This window comes from Gallinula chloropus (assembly GCF_964237585.1).
Source record: "Gallinula chloropus genome assembly, chromosome: 11".
NCBI lineage: Eukaryota > Metazoa > Chordata > Aves > Gruiformes > Rallidae > Gallinula > Gallinula chloropus.
The window spans coordinates 2,703,572-2,717,985 of record NC_140096.1 but is presented as its reverse complement, the minus strand read 5'-3'; the positions used below and the strand labels follow the sequence as shown (position 1 = coordinate 2,717,985).

The following is a 14,414-nucleotide window of genomic DNA, read 5'->3' as shown; positions in this document are numbered from 1 at the left end:
CCCAGCGGTGGAGCCCAGCCAGACCCAACACCCTCCTTTTCTCTAACCCTGAGGCTTTAACACTGCAGACACCCGATGCCAGGTCTCCTGCGTTAACTCTGCCTTAAGCTGCTGACTCCCCTCCTCTTCCTCCCCTGCATCCATCGTGCTGAGCATGACCAGGAAGGAGAGCTTCCTGCCAACGGACAGCTCTTCATGCACTTTTCTCTCTCTGCTTCATCCAAAACTGGTTTCCCTCTAGGGCCAAGCCCAGTAAAACCAGCCAGAGAACAGGAGGGACATAGTCTAGTTGTCCCCACGTTGCCTAGGGATGAGCAAAGGCCTTCATGCTCCTGGGAGGAGGAAATCCATGTAGGTTGCTCCGTGAGTAGCAAGAGGCTACCTAGAGAGAAAAGGAAGTTGGTCCAGTCCTGGTACCATTGCTAGAGGCTCTCCTGGAGCTGTCTGCTGTCACCACCCATGGATGGAGAATAAGAGAAGGATTTATGTTTTTTTCCCTTAGCAAAGAACAATTAATTACCCCAAATTGCCTGCTGCAGCCAAGGCAAAGGGAGTTCAGGGCAAGGATCTTCCCGCTGCGGAGAAGAGAGTGCTGACCCCCAATGCTTGTACAGCCCTGACCCAGCTCTCCCTATTAAAGCCTAAAGGAGTTTGGTGTCTCTGTAGAGAAGGGGAGGGGGGGACTCTTGGCTTTACCCTCCAGGCAGCAGAGAGGCAGCAGAAAAGGTCTGAGCAAGAGGGGACATCTCTGTTCCCTGCCCCAGGGGTGGGAAGCCAGGGGATGACCCTCCGGACCGCGTGCCTGCACCTGCCCTGCGAGCACCACGCTCACGCCCCTTCACAATGGTGCTCTTCTCTGGGGTGACGCCTGCTTCTCTAACCTCTGCTGAATCAGAGAGCTTGGTTTCTTTCTCACCTGCACCAGAAGTAACTTCCCCTCATCCTGTTCCCCTCCTCTTTCCCTCCCTCCCTCCCTCACTTTCCCCCCCCACACACACCATGTTTCCTGCAAGTCAGGACAACCAGCTCGTGTCTGCCAGGGCAGGAGGGGCTGGAGGCATCGTGCTTCCAGCCAAAACCCAGGAAGGAATTCAGGAGGGAAGGAAAGGTGGTGGTTTGAGGGGGTCATAGGGAAGAAACACATCCCAGCTCTGCAAACCAGAGCCTTTCAGTCTTTTCCCAAGGAGGGAGGCAGCAGGGCCAGGGGTTTGGTGGAGACTACCTCTCCCCATAACTTCTCTCCGCGGCAGCTGGAGGAACATCCTCTGGCTGTGTAGCCTGTGCCCAGCCAGACCTGCCAAAACGCTGCTGCTGGGCCTCCCCACCAACCAGGACGTTGTTTGGCTCTTCCCCTCCTCTTTGCAACACTAACCTTAGTGTTTATTTATTGGAGAAACTACTTTCAGTGGCAGACTGTAGCTCCACCCCGCACGGATCTGTGTCTCTGGGGTTTTTTTGGTCTGTAATTCTTCTTCTTTTTTAAGTCCTGGTTTCAGCAGGGGTGAAGGGGCAGATCTGCTGAGCAGAGCGTTCAGAGCATCCTTGCTGCTGGGAATGCTGACATAGGTTGGCCAAGGCTACCAACGCACACGGGTTGGGGAGAGGGGAGATCTCAGTAGGGAGGCAGGGTAGGGGGGAAATACCAACCCCAGCCAAGATGTGGGAATTCACATTGATGCCATCTCTCTTGGGGGTTCCCTGGGGGGGGGGCAGGGTTAACAAAAAATAACCAGATCCTCCTTCCCCTCCCCTTGTCCCCAGACCCCAAACACGCACACACGTGTACACACACACACACACACACACACACACACACATGCAGAAAGGGAGTTAATCAACTGAAAGTGTTTCCTTCATTTCTGATCCAGAGTTTCAACTCGTTAACAAGCAATAAAAAGGAGCAAGTTTTTAGAGACTTATCTTACAAGATGTATTTTATAAAAATTAAAGAAAATGAGATTAAGAACATTCTGAACAAGATACACATCTCTCTGTCCCTTTGTTGTGCTGGCTTCCCCATCCCCTGCCACAGCCAGGGGATGCTGCAGAGGAGACCCTTGGTGTTTGCCAGCCCCACATGTGGGCCAGCAGCCCCCGCAGGATGCTGCCCACCCCTCCTTCCCACCTCCAGGCAACCCTGACTTCAAAATCATTGTTCCCAACTGGGAAACCCTTAAAAAAAAAAAACCCTCTATTTTTCCTCCAGCACCCCCAAAGGAAAGCTGGGGTCTTGTAGGAGCTGCTCGCTCAGGTTTGGTGACGTGCTGCCCTTTAACACCCAGTGACAACCTCTGCCACATCTCCTAACACAGCACCTCCAGCAGAGCTGCTGGGCAAGGCCTGAGAAGGGCTCCTGTCAGGCACCACACACGGCACGAGCACGTCCAGAGCCATGCAGGACGTGTGGTTCTCTCCCTTGCAGAGACCCCTGGCTTGTTTAGGCACAAAGATGGACCCGACTGTCCCAGGACCCTACACGTCCTGTCCTGGTGCTCAGTGGGTGGCTGTGTGTCGTTACTGTGGGGTCATTAACTGCTGGCACAGTGCTGGTGCGTGGGGAGGTGATGGGCTGGGGTCTGTCCACCCCTAATCAGGCAAACGCTGCCCTTAGAGGCACATCTCTGCTGTAGCTACTTGACAGATTCAGCATTGCTCCTCTTGGAAGTTCTCCCTCAGGAGCTGGGCTGGGAGCCTCTGGGACACAAGGCCAGGGAGGAAGGGTCCTCACCTCACACCCAAACCCTGGCACTGCCCCATGTGCAGCAGATCTCCTGGAGCAGTGAGCGGCAGGGCAGGCTGAGCACCCACAGGCTGTTGCCTCTCTTCCTAGACGACACTCCAGCTCAGATCCCTCTCCCCCCTGGTTTCTGCCTCCCTTGGGCAGGCAGCAGCACTTCCCAGCCAGCCCTGCTGAGGGAGGTTTAGCTCATGCCCTGCTGCTGCCCCAGCTCCGTGCCCAGCTGTGCCTGCACCCTGGCCTTGACCCTGCCTGCAGAACCCCGTGGGGCTGCAGCCAGCATCAAAGGGGCCCTTTGTTCATCACCCTCCTCTCCCCATGCTGAAAGGGCCCTGTGTGTGTGTGAGCAGCTGCCGGGCAGGAGCACACTGGGGAACAAAACACCATCTCTTTGCCCTGGCAGAGCGTGGTGCACCCCAGCCAGGGTGAGGGCTGGGGACAGCAGCGCAAGGTGGCGTGTGAAAGTGGCCAGAATGCTGAGGGCCAAAGGGCACGTGGAGCCTCTTGTCCAGTGTGCCCTCGGCTATGTCCCGCTGCCACCCCACAGGGACACATGGGAGCTGGCCCCACATCTCCTCCCAGGGCACCCAGTGCCCTCCAGGAACCGGCTCCATCATACCAAACCAAACCACATCTCTGGGAGCTGGCCCATCACCGGAGCTCCGAGGGGCAGAGCAGGTGCAGTCCCACACCTTCCCCTGTCGAGTGGTCGGAACGTGGCTGCAGTCTGTGCCCACAAAGGCTGGGCCAGAGAAGGGGACCCTGGGGCAGGTCCCGTGGGCTGCCTCGCTGGCGAGTGGGCAACTCCCACGCCGTCATTCCGTGCCCTGCCGCAGCAGGAGATGGCCCTGAGCCACTGCTAGCAAGGGGCACTGGGCAAGGAAGGGGCACTGGGCAAGGAAGGGGCACTGGGCAAGGAAGGGGCACCACTGGGGAAGGAAGGGGCACTGGGGAAAGAAGAGGCACTGGGCAAGGAAGGGGCATTGGGCAAGGGAGGGGCACTGGGCAAGGAAGGGGCACCACTGGGCAAGGAAGGGGCACTGGGCGAGGAAGGGGCACCACTGGGCAAGGAAAGGGCACTGGGCAAGGAAGCGGCACTGGGCAAGGAAGGGGCACCACTGGGCAAGGGAGGGGCACTGGGGAAGGAAAGGGCACTGGGCAAAGGAGGGGCACTGGGCAAGGGAGGGGCACTGGGCAAGGGAGGGGCACCACTGGGCAAGGAAGGGGCACTGGGGAAGGAAGGGGCACTGGGGAAGGAAGGGACACTGGGCAAGGAAGGGGCACCACTGGGGAAGGAAGGGGCACCACTGGGGAAGGAAGGGGCACCACTGGGCAAGGGAGGGGCACTGGGCAAGGAAGGGGCACTGGGAAAAGAAGGGGCACTACTGGGCAAGGAAGGGGCACTGGGCAAGGAAGGGGCACTGGGCAAGGAAGGGGCACTGGGCGAGGAAGGGGCACTGGGCAAGGCAGCCCAGTGCAGAGTGAGGACAGAAACCCCCGCAGGGAAAGAGGCAAAGGAGGGGATGGCGGCACCCAAGGGTGCTCACGCAGGGTGCCCACGCGTCCCGCCAGCCCGCGGGCGATGCCCGGCCGGCCCCGCGCTCCTCCCTCCCTCCCTCCCTCCCTCCCTCCCTCCCCCGGGCGGGACCGGCTCCCGCATCCCCGGTCCTGCATCTCCCCCCCACGGCCGCGGGCGGCAGCGGCCCGGCCGGACACCCCCACCCCCGGCAAAGGCCCGGCTCCTGCGGAGGGGCCCCGGGAGCCTCCAAAGCAGCCAGCGCGCCGGCTGCACGCCAGGAAAGTGACCTGGGAGCCAGGGAGCAGCGAGTAGAAGCTGCCCTGAAGATCCCGGGGCTGCCGGCAGCAGCCTGTGTGCCGGGCCCGGGCGGCACAGCCCGTCCCTCTGCCGACACCCGGGCAGGCGGGCACAGGCCCCCGCCCTTCCCGCAGCCAGGGCTGGGCTTCGGCTCTGGGGAAGCTGCAGGAGGGGACACGGAACGGCTGGAGAGTGTCCAGAGGAGGCAGCGAGGATGGGGAAGGGTGACGAGCAGAGGCTGAAGGCCCTGGGGTGGTTCAGCCTGGAGAGGAGGAGGCTGAGGAGAGACCTCAGCACGGGCTGTGGCTTCCTGAGGAGGGGAGCCAAGGGGCAGGGCTGATCTCCTCTCTGTGGGGACCAGGGACAGAACCCGAGGGAACAGCGTGAAGCTGCCCCAGGGGAGGGTTAGGGGGGGTGTCAGGAAGAGGTTCTGTCCTGAGAGGGGGGTCGGGTGCTGGCACAGGCTGCCCAGGGAAGGGGTCACAGCCCCGAGCTGGGCTGAGGGCAAGAAGCGTCTGGACGATGCCCTCAGTGCCAGGTCGGACCTGGCTGGGCTGTGTGGAGCCAGGAGTGGGACTCCATGGGCCTCATGGGTCTCTTCCAGCTCAGGAGAGTTTGGGATCCTGTGGCAGCTCCAAGAGAAGGAGTGGTATACACAGAACTGGGGATGCACAGGGTGGTTTCTCACCACACTGCACAACTCCCACCCTGTGCTCAGCCCCCTGCAGATGCCAGAGCTCCCCTGAGCCCTGCGCCCCCTCCCCAGCTCAGCCCTTTTGTACTGAGCATGACACTGTATGGCATGGAATACCCCTTGGGTTAGTCTGGGTCACTGGTCCTGGCTGTGTCCCATCCCAGCTTCTGGTGACAGCCCAATTCCTGGCAGCCCTCTGCCTTGCTTGCAGCAGCAGCATGGAAAATGAGAGCTCCTGCCTCTGTCCTGCCTTCTCCTACAAACTCCCATCAGGGGAGTCAGTGGTTTTGAGGGGTTTAGACATCCCCTTGCTGATATGAGAGCCTTCTCCAACCACCCTCCACTCCTCCAAAGGCTGGGACCATCGCCCACCAGGTCACCTTGTCTTACCTGTTTTCAGCTGTGTTTTGGAATGGCTGAAGTACAATGCTGGAGGCCTCCAGATCCTCCAGCCCTCATTTAAAGAGTGGGATTACCAAGGACTTGAAACCTTAATGCTGCCCCTGGAAATGTGGATAGGCAAAAAAAAAACCCAAATTCAAAGGTTCTGCCAACAGAAACAGCAGGGAGAGACTCTGCAAACACAGGAAACAAGTGACCCTCCTAGCAGGACGCTGGCAGAGAGCAGTCCCCATATGGTGACTTCTGCCTCAGCATCTTTCTGAGGTCATGCCTGGTTACAGCCCCCTGAAGCCTGAGGGACCAGTTCCAAGAGCAGAGGAAGAAACCCAAGGCAAGTCCCTGGCTTGCTGCTGAGCGCCCGGGCTGAGAATTAAACCACAGTGACAGAGGAAGCAGCCTGGAAAAGCTCTGTTAGGGAAGTGGGGTCTTGATATGCCCTTGAGAAGACAGAACTGGTCACCTGGTGGGTTAGTTCTGGTCTTTCAACCACTGGCCTCACCAGGCACAGCCAGGAGTAACCAACCTCTTTGATCCCTTAGTGACTCCTCTCTGCCAGGTGCTACGATGACCCCAGCTCCACATCCTTCAGGGGCCAGGAGCCAGCTCGAACCGTGACAAACCAAGACAACAGCTGCTTCCTGCAGTCCCTTGGATACATCTGTACTTTATTGGTGTAGGTAAAGGTAGAATCTCAGGTTTACAATCCCAGTTCTGTAGCAACAGCAGCAACCGCAGCAGCGGGAGGGGACACAGGGAGGGGACAGCTGTGGGCACCAGACCTGGTGACAGTCAGTTCCACACCCTGGCTCCTTTGGAAATTGTGCGTCTCCTTTAAAACTGAGCAATTTAAATGGCTCATACTGCAAACAAATGGGGTTTGAAACACATAGAAGCCTGATTAAAAAAAAAAAAGAGTTAACGATCCAATGTCTGAGAGGGGTAAAAGATGCTGTGTAACACCCTCTGGCAATACACACCAGCCACGTGACTGGCACACAGTGAGGCTCAGTGATCATCGTCAACATGCAGCATGGCTACTGCAAACACCCCTGCCTCCTACCCCACACCCCTGCCTCCTGCCCAGCACCCCTGCCCTGCACCCCTGCCTCCTGCCCCGCACCCTGCTCAGTCTCTGCCCAATCCCACAGGAGCTGCTGGTCCTCAGCAGATCACACCAGGTGGGCAGGGGGGAGGCAGTGGTTTCACCCATGGGAGGTCCCTCTGCAGAGCCTCTGGCACAAGGGCCTCAGCCTCTTTGGAGCCTGGGTCCCTGGGCAAACCAGGTCCAGGGGAGAGCATCTGTTCAGATACCTACATGAGAACCACAGGTCACAGTCTGGGGTCTCAAAAGTATTTATCGAGCAGTGTTACACTGCAGAACAAACTAGAGACTTGGGGAGGTCAGACATTGGTAAATAAACAGTAACGAGCACTTTAATATCCTCTAAAAATCTGTTGTTCCCTTTTGCCCCCAGGAAGGGGTGACCCTGGCTGCACATCCAGCCTAGGGGATCAGCTGCTGGGGACCAGCCATGCTGAGAGGGATGTGGGGGTCTCGGTGGGCAGCCAGGCACCCGCGAGCCAGCGGCTGCCCCAGGCACTGGGGGGGCTGAGCCCACCCTGGGTGCGTCAGGCCCAGGGAGGGGCTGACCCTCAGCTCGGGTCCTGGGGCAGGTTTGGGGGTCACAGGACGATCAGAGTGTCCAGAGGAGGCACCAAGGATGGGGAAGGGTGACGAGCAGAGGCTGAAGGCCCTGGGGTGGTTCAGCCTGGAGAGGAGGAGGCTGAGGAGAGACCTCAGCACGGGCTGTGGCTTCCTGAGGAGGGGAGCCAAGGGGCAGGGCTGATCTCCTCTCTGTGGGGACCAGGGACAGAACCCGAGGGAACAGCGTGAAGCTGCCCCAGGGGAGGGTTAGGGTGGGTGTCAGGAAGAGGTTCTGTCCTGAGAGGGGGGTCGGGTGCTGGCACAGGCTGCCCAGGGAAGGGGTCACAGCCCCGAGCTGGGCTGAGGGCAAGAAGCGTCTGGACGATGTCCTCAGTGCCAGCTCTGACCTGGCTGGGCTGTGTGGAGCCAGGAGTGGGACTCCATGGGCCTCATGGGTCCCTTCCAGCTCAGGAGACTCTAATGACACCTATGGAGGCAGAGCCTTCTTCTACCTCGATGGACATGGTTCTCCAGACACTCCAAGCACTCTCTACCTCTCCCCATGAATATGAGTGTTCAGTCCTGTTTAGAAACCAGATCCATCTAAAGCACTTGGCGTTAAAGCTTCAGTCCCTTCCACACGTGGCTGTCCTGCAGAGAAGGGCAGGATCACCCCCAGCTCCCCCAGAGGAGCCCCCCTGCATGCTCAGAGACTGCTTGGCCATGTGCATGAGCTGCCACCAGCACGAGGGCAGAGACTGTCCTGCTAAAAGCACAAGTGAGGCTGCTCAATTTGAGCTACAAAATTTACCATCCAGTAGCTCTTCACAGCAGGAACCACACTCAGCAGCCAGCAGGGACAGGCTGAGGGAAGGTCTCCCTGCTCCAGGCTCATGGGACAGTCCCAGTCAGTCTGGGACACACACTTGCATGGGAAGTTGCAGGACATGAGGTTATAATGGTAAAGACAGCAGGCAGCAAGCACTCATCGCTGCCACACAAATAACTGAGGCTTACATCTAGTAGGGGGGAGGCTTTGCTGATACCAGCACCTGCCTCCCTTTTCTAGAAGGTTCCCTGCCCCCTCCAATACCATTTTTTAGCCACTTTCATCAGAGGAGGTACCACAGGAGCTGAACACAGCAGCCATTAACAAAGACCAGTGAAGTGACTGGATGTTCCCTGCCAGAAAGATCTGTCATGTGAACCACAAATAGAATGGACAGGACTCCCTCTTAGGGAGCAAGGGCCAGGACAGCAGTGGGAGTAACCTCTGCTCAGCAGAGCCCCATCTGAGGGGTTCTGTGTTGCAGCATCCAGCCCAGAACACACATGCTGAGGCGACTGAGGATGCTGATCCAACAGCTAATGAAGCACAGTGCTCACCAGCCCACACGCCACAGGAGTGGGCTTCACACCTGACCAGGCATGACTTCCCCACCTGCACACCTAGGAGACATCCCACCTACCTACCATCTGGTCTGCTGGAGCCTTTCATCCAGACACAGCAACTGCTCGTGACAGAAACCAGCTGAGGTTTCCTGCTTCTGATCCCCTGAGTGACTCTGAACCCTCTGACATGTGTCACTCTAAGCCCAGCACGTGTTCCCATCAGTATCTGTCACCTGGGCTCCCAGGTACCAGAGTGGAGATCCAGTGTGGAGCCTCCAGGAGAGACAAAGAAACACACTGAACAGGCAGCAGACAGTCTTGACACAAAGTAACACCCACACAAGAAAAAGGTAGAGGTGAGGAAAACCAGACCAGAAACAAACACCTACAAAGAGGCAGCGCTGCCACACTCAACACAGGTCCATCTCCCCTTCTCAGGGTGCTTCAGGTCAGAGCTTAACAACTCTCAGCACGATCCAGGCTCAGGACACAACCACTTACCCCAACAACAGACACACACCACAGCCACACCAGTATTTGGTATTCTCACAGCCACAGGGGCTAGGATCTCTGCAACAGGCTTCATCCAGTGTTCTGAGCAGGCTTTCCTTTGGCAGTAAGGTCGTGAGTTTAGTGGGTCTAGTTGGTTGGTTTTGGGGGCTTTTTTTTTTTTTCCAGTTCAGGACTAAAATACTCCCAAGAGTGTCTAGAGCACTGTTGGCTTTGTTCTGCAGGCAATTCTTCTCACAGATCAGATCTCCACTGTCTTTAGTGAATGGAAAGGACTCCTTTAAACCTGCTAAACAGGCAGAGGTGGAAGCAGGACTACACTCACGTGCTCTTTTAACAGCTCCCTCCTGCAGATCCACGCTCGGTGCCCGAAACCTCCAGCCAGAATCCAGGTGTGGTGAGGCTACAGCTGGGCAGCGAGCAAACCACCGAGTGTTCTTGTGGCCACTCAGAGAGCCCAGAGCTTCCCGGGCTTGTTCCGCTCCAGCTGCCGGCTCGAGCGACGTTCCTGAAGCAGCAGCCAGGCTTAACAACAGGAAGACCCTGATTTGGAGCTGGAATGCAGGTCAATGGTGTGGCCCAGCATGCAGTGCTCTAGCTGCTCCTCCACCGCCAGCACCTGTCGCACAGCCTCCTCAAAGGCCACGGCCACGTTGGTGTCATCCTTGGCACTAGTCTCCAGGTAGGGGTAGTTACCATTTTCCACACACCAGGCCTGTGCCTCTTCTGTGCTCACTTGTCTCTCAAGCTTGTCTACCTTGTTGCCCAGGACTACGAACGGGAAGTGCTCAGGGTCCTTCACGTCAGCGTAGTAGACAAACTCCTTCTGCCAGTTGCTGAGGTTCTCAAAGCTCTGCCGGTCATCCACGCTGAAAGTCAGCAGGCAGCAGTCTGCCCCCCTGTAAAAGGGGGTCCGTAGGCTCTTGAATCTCTCCTGCCCTGCAGTGTCCCAAATCTGGAGGGTCACGAAGCGCCCGTCCACCTCCAGGTCGCGGTTCAAGAACTCCACCCCGATGGTGTGGAAAGCCTGCGAGTCAAACTTGTTGGTGACGTACCGGTTCATGAGGGAGCTCTTCCCAACGCCACCATCCCCCAGCAGAATCACCTTCAGGAGCAAGGACTTCCCACTCATTGCAGCAGAACAGAGGGATGGGGTACTGGGGCAACCTGCAGGGTTCAGAAACGGTACGAAAGAGCTGCTTGACTCGTGGGTTCTGCAGGGAGCCAGGCAGCTAGAGCAGAATATGGTACATTTGAACAAGTTTGGTATATAGGGTGTAATCTCTCTTATTAGAGAGGTTAGAGCTGGGATTTGGACAAGCTTTCAGGCATGCAAGTCCTCCATCGGGTCCAGAATGTGAGCAGCAGGTCACCACTCTAAGTGCTAGATGAGAGAATTCAGTATCAATTATACCACTTCTGGTGGAAACTCTGTGTCTGAAAGCTGGTCCAGTTTCTCCAAGCATAGCATTACCAGTTAAACGTCTCCTCTGGCCTCAGGCTATCACAGAAACCACAAAACACTGGGGATCACTACCATCAGGCCTCCGTTCCCACTGTGCAATCACTGGCTGAACAATTTCCCCTCTCTGACTTGCTCTACTGGATGTAAAAGATGTAGAGGCCTCACCTCAGCACAAGCCATCCAGCAAACCAGCTCTTCATCACCCCCAGAGCACTAACTCACCTTACAAGTAGAGCTGAGCTTGCTTTCTGCACGTGATCCCTACAGCTCAGAAGGGGTTTCCCAGGTGCAGGGACCCAGCTGCTCTGCTGCTGGTTCCTGGCAATGCCTTTTGGAGGGCAGTTTCCTGGGGCACAGGTGCCAGCTCACATTGCACCAACCCCGACACCACAGGCTCCCCAGCCAGCAGCTGCAAGAGAAAGGCCAAGTGCCAACCGGTCCCCTCCCTCCCACACACACCCCTGCAAGTGAAGGTAAAGGCCTGATGTGGAATAAAGAGGTTGGTTTGGCTGTTTGCACCCTACCTGCTCAGGAAATAGAAAGGTTCAGTCTCCAGCACTGCCCAGGGAACACCTTCCTCCAGCATAACAGCCGCTGAGAGCCCCAGCGAGGTGGTGAGGTCGCTAGAGCTGTGCTTGGGGAACTGCCACGCCGCTCACACCGCCAGCCCAGGCTGAGGAACAGCAGCAGAGCCCTAGGGAGCTGAGAAGAGTGGTGCTGATGGAGTGAAACGGCAAGAACAACGCGCTGAGGAGAGACTTTTCCTTGCCCTGAGTGAAACGGAACACGGCCCACGCCTGACCAGGGCAGAGCCAGCACGGTATGGATGCTAAACAGCAAATAATAATAATAATAATTTAAAAAAAGACTAAACTGAAGGAGCTCTGGCATGAGGGCACAGGTTGTGTAACACATGTCCTCTCAGTCCAGGGGCCATCGGTTGCTCTGGTTTGTTTGTCCTGCCTACTCTGGAGTCTGATCAGAGGACTGAACATGTACCTGAATCTGATAACCAAGACAGCGAGCCAGCTGGCAAGAGCCTGGTATGGAGATGGGATCTGGCTTGCTTACACCTGCTACCAGCATTCCTGGGAAGGGTGTGGGCACTAGGACACCACCAGAGCAACCTCTAACCAACCGAGAAAGGAGCATCCGACACCCATCAGCATCCCTGCTCCTTCCAGGCCCAAACCCACGTTCCACACTCATCACAGGGGGGCCCTGTGCAACTCTGACCCTGCTCCTCCCGCAGCAGTTTCACCCAGTGCTCACCACAAAGCCCAAATCAGAAACTTCTGCTTCCAGCCAGCTTCTGTGGAAGCGCCCACTGATTTCACTTCCCCTGCACACAAAACACCCCACACCAAGCAGGGCTGAGCTAACACCCCACACCAAGCAGGGCTGAGCTAACGTGATGGCCCGTGGGACTGCTGAGAAGCATCCGGGCCATCCAGAGGGTCTGAAGCAGAGGAAAGAAACACGACTGTGACAAGGGATAACCAGGAATTGCAGCATAGGGGCTGGTAGCTTTGGAAAACTCAGCCTGGAACACATGAGGTGTCCAAAACCCCCTTGCTCCTTCTTTCCAAACCCTCATTGAGGGGGATGGGGTTAAGACAGTCACAGCCCCCCATCACCAAACCCCTTCCTGACACACACCATCAGCCCCGAAAAAGTTTCCCCCGTGGAAAACAGCTCGTTAGCCCGTGGCTGGCAGAGCTCAGCGGTGACTAACGGGTCACACGGGGCTGCTGCGAGCCCGGCGGGCCCGCAGACTACGGACAGGCATGACACAGCCCCGACGCGGCCGGGCACGCCGCCACCCAGGGCGCTGGCACCGCCCGCGCGGCCTGCAACCGGCGCGGGCTGGCCCGGCCCTTGCGAGGCACCACGGAGGCCGGGCCTCGGCCGGCGGAGGGGCAGGAGACCCTCAGCCCCGGCCACCGGCACCTGCCTGCCGGCAAGAGCTGCGCGCCGGGCCCCGCTCTCCCCGCTCCCCAAGCCCCAGCTCGGCAGGAAGGGACTCACCCCCCCCCCCCGCCGCGACACGACCCCGGCCCGGGCCGCCCCCCCGCCTCAGCCGGGCCGCCAGGCCGGGAAGGAAGGGGAGGCGCGGCCAAGGAGCCGTGCCCCACGAGAGGGGCCGGCCGCAGCGGGTGGCGGGGGAGAGGGGCAGGCTGCCAGCCCCCCCGAACACCCCAGGCCGAGGGAACGGAACGGAACGGGCCGGGCCCGGCCCGGCCCGGCCCGGCCCGGCCCGGCCCGGCCTTACCTCCCTCCGCGCCGCCGCCCACCTGACCCGCCGGACGCAGGTGCCGGTTCCACACCCCCCCCGCGCCTGCGCGGCGCACGCGCCCTGCCGGTGGCGGCGGAACGAGGCAGAAGGGGGCGTGGCCAGAGCGGGGCTGGCACCGCCCCCCCAGGCACCGCCCCCCCCAGTGCCGCCCCCTCGGAACCGCCCCCTCAGCCCCCCCCAGTCCCCCCCTCAGTCCCCCCCAGTCCCCCCCAGCCCCCCTCAGCACCGCCTCCTCAGCCCCCCCTCAGCCCCCCAGGCCCCCTCAGCACCGCCTCCTCAGCCCCCCCTCAGCCCCCCAGGCCCCCTCAGCACCGCCTCCTCAGCCCCCCCTCAGCCCCCCCAGCCCCCCCTCAGCACCGCCCCCTCAGCCCCCCCAGCCCCCCCTCAGCACCGCCTCCTCAGCCCCCCTCAGCCCCCCCAGCACCGCCCCCTCGACCCGCACCCTCAGCCCCCCTCAGCACCGCCCCCTCGACCCGCCCCCTCAGCCCACCCTCAGCCCCCCCCTCAGCCCCCCCCTCAGCGCCGCCCCTTCAGCCCCCCCGTCAGCGCCGCCCCCTCAGCCCCTCTCAGCCCCCCCCCAGCCCCCCCCTCAGCGCCGCGGGGGTGCCCCGTGCCCAGCCAGGGGCAGCTTCACACCGTGGGGATGCCCCTTGCTGGGGGCTGGGGGATGCCCTGGGCACCTTCATCGGGGGAGATAAGAGCAGGGGGACCCCTCACGGGGAGACCCAGGGCCTTTTCGGCCAGCTGAACCCGGCCCCAGGACCCAGCTGGGGCAGCTGAAGCGCATCCATCGCACCCATTCCCTCCTCCCTGGAAAAACATGAGACGGGAGGAGGATTTAAATTAAGCCGGGGATTATACTAATGCCACCCTGAGTGATCTGTTGGAGGGGATGGGCAACAAGAGAAGCTGAGGAGGGGCTGAGGAGGGAGCAGCAGGACCTGAGGATGCAAGATGCTGCCAGCCAGGGCCAGGAGCACCCGGGGAACACGGGGCTGCTCCTTAGGCATGTGTTTGGGGCACCAACACAGGCACCCCAGGCCAGAAGTACAGGTGGCAGACCCAGCCTGTGTCATGGGCTGGGGCTCCCTCTGAACCAGCCTGGTTCCCCACACCAGCCCCACTGGGGTCAGGCGCTGATGGGGCAAGGCCCTGAGCGTGGCAGAGCTCTCCCTGCCAGCTCCCTTTGCCTGCTGCCCAGGTAATCCCATTATTCATCTTTATTTATCAGAGTTCAAATGTAAAAATACCGAGGCCGGGGAAGGGGGGTGGGGGGAGACACCTCCTGAGCAAGATAGAACCATCCAGAAAGATCCTGCTAAAGCACAAGAGGCAGGGTGCTCTGCAGTGCCGTGCCTGGATGCCCTGGACCACCCCAGGCAGGACTGGGAAACACCAAAGCCTTTAGAGGATGCTGCTCCCAGGGCTTAGGGGCAGCAGCATGTCCCTGAAGTACA

At 59.5% G+C, this 14,414-nt stretch overlaps 1 protein-coding gene across 1 annotated transcript; it reads right to left on the bottom strand.

Annotated features, from left to right (window-relative positions):
* Positions 1 to 8,379: 8,379 nt before the first annotated feature.
* RAB9B (RAB9B, member RAS oncogene family) lies at positions 8,380 to 12,949 on the bottom strand. Its single transcript, XM_084269048.1, has 3 exons — positions 12,934 to 12,949; positions 11,186 to 11,363; positions 8,380 to 10,363 (listed from the first exon to the last, which is right to left on the bottom strand). The coding sequence occupies exon 3, from the start codon at positions 10,326 to 10,328 to the stop codon at positions 9,723 to 9,725; it is 606 nt and encodes a 201-aa protein (XP_084125174.1). The 5' UTR covers positions 10,329 to 10,363; positions 11,186 to 11,363; positions 12,934 to 12,949; the 3' UTR covers positions 8,380 to 9,722.
* Between the last annotated feature and the right edge of the window lie 1,465 nt (positions 12,950 to 14,414).

Coding starts and splice junctions, on each gene's coding strand:
- RAB9B (XM_084269048.1), bottom strand. CDS start 10,328: ATGAGTGGGAAGTCCTTGCTCCTGAAGGTGATTCTGCTGGGGGATGGT.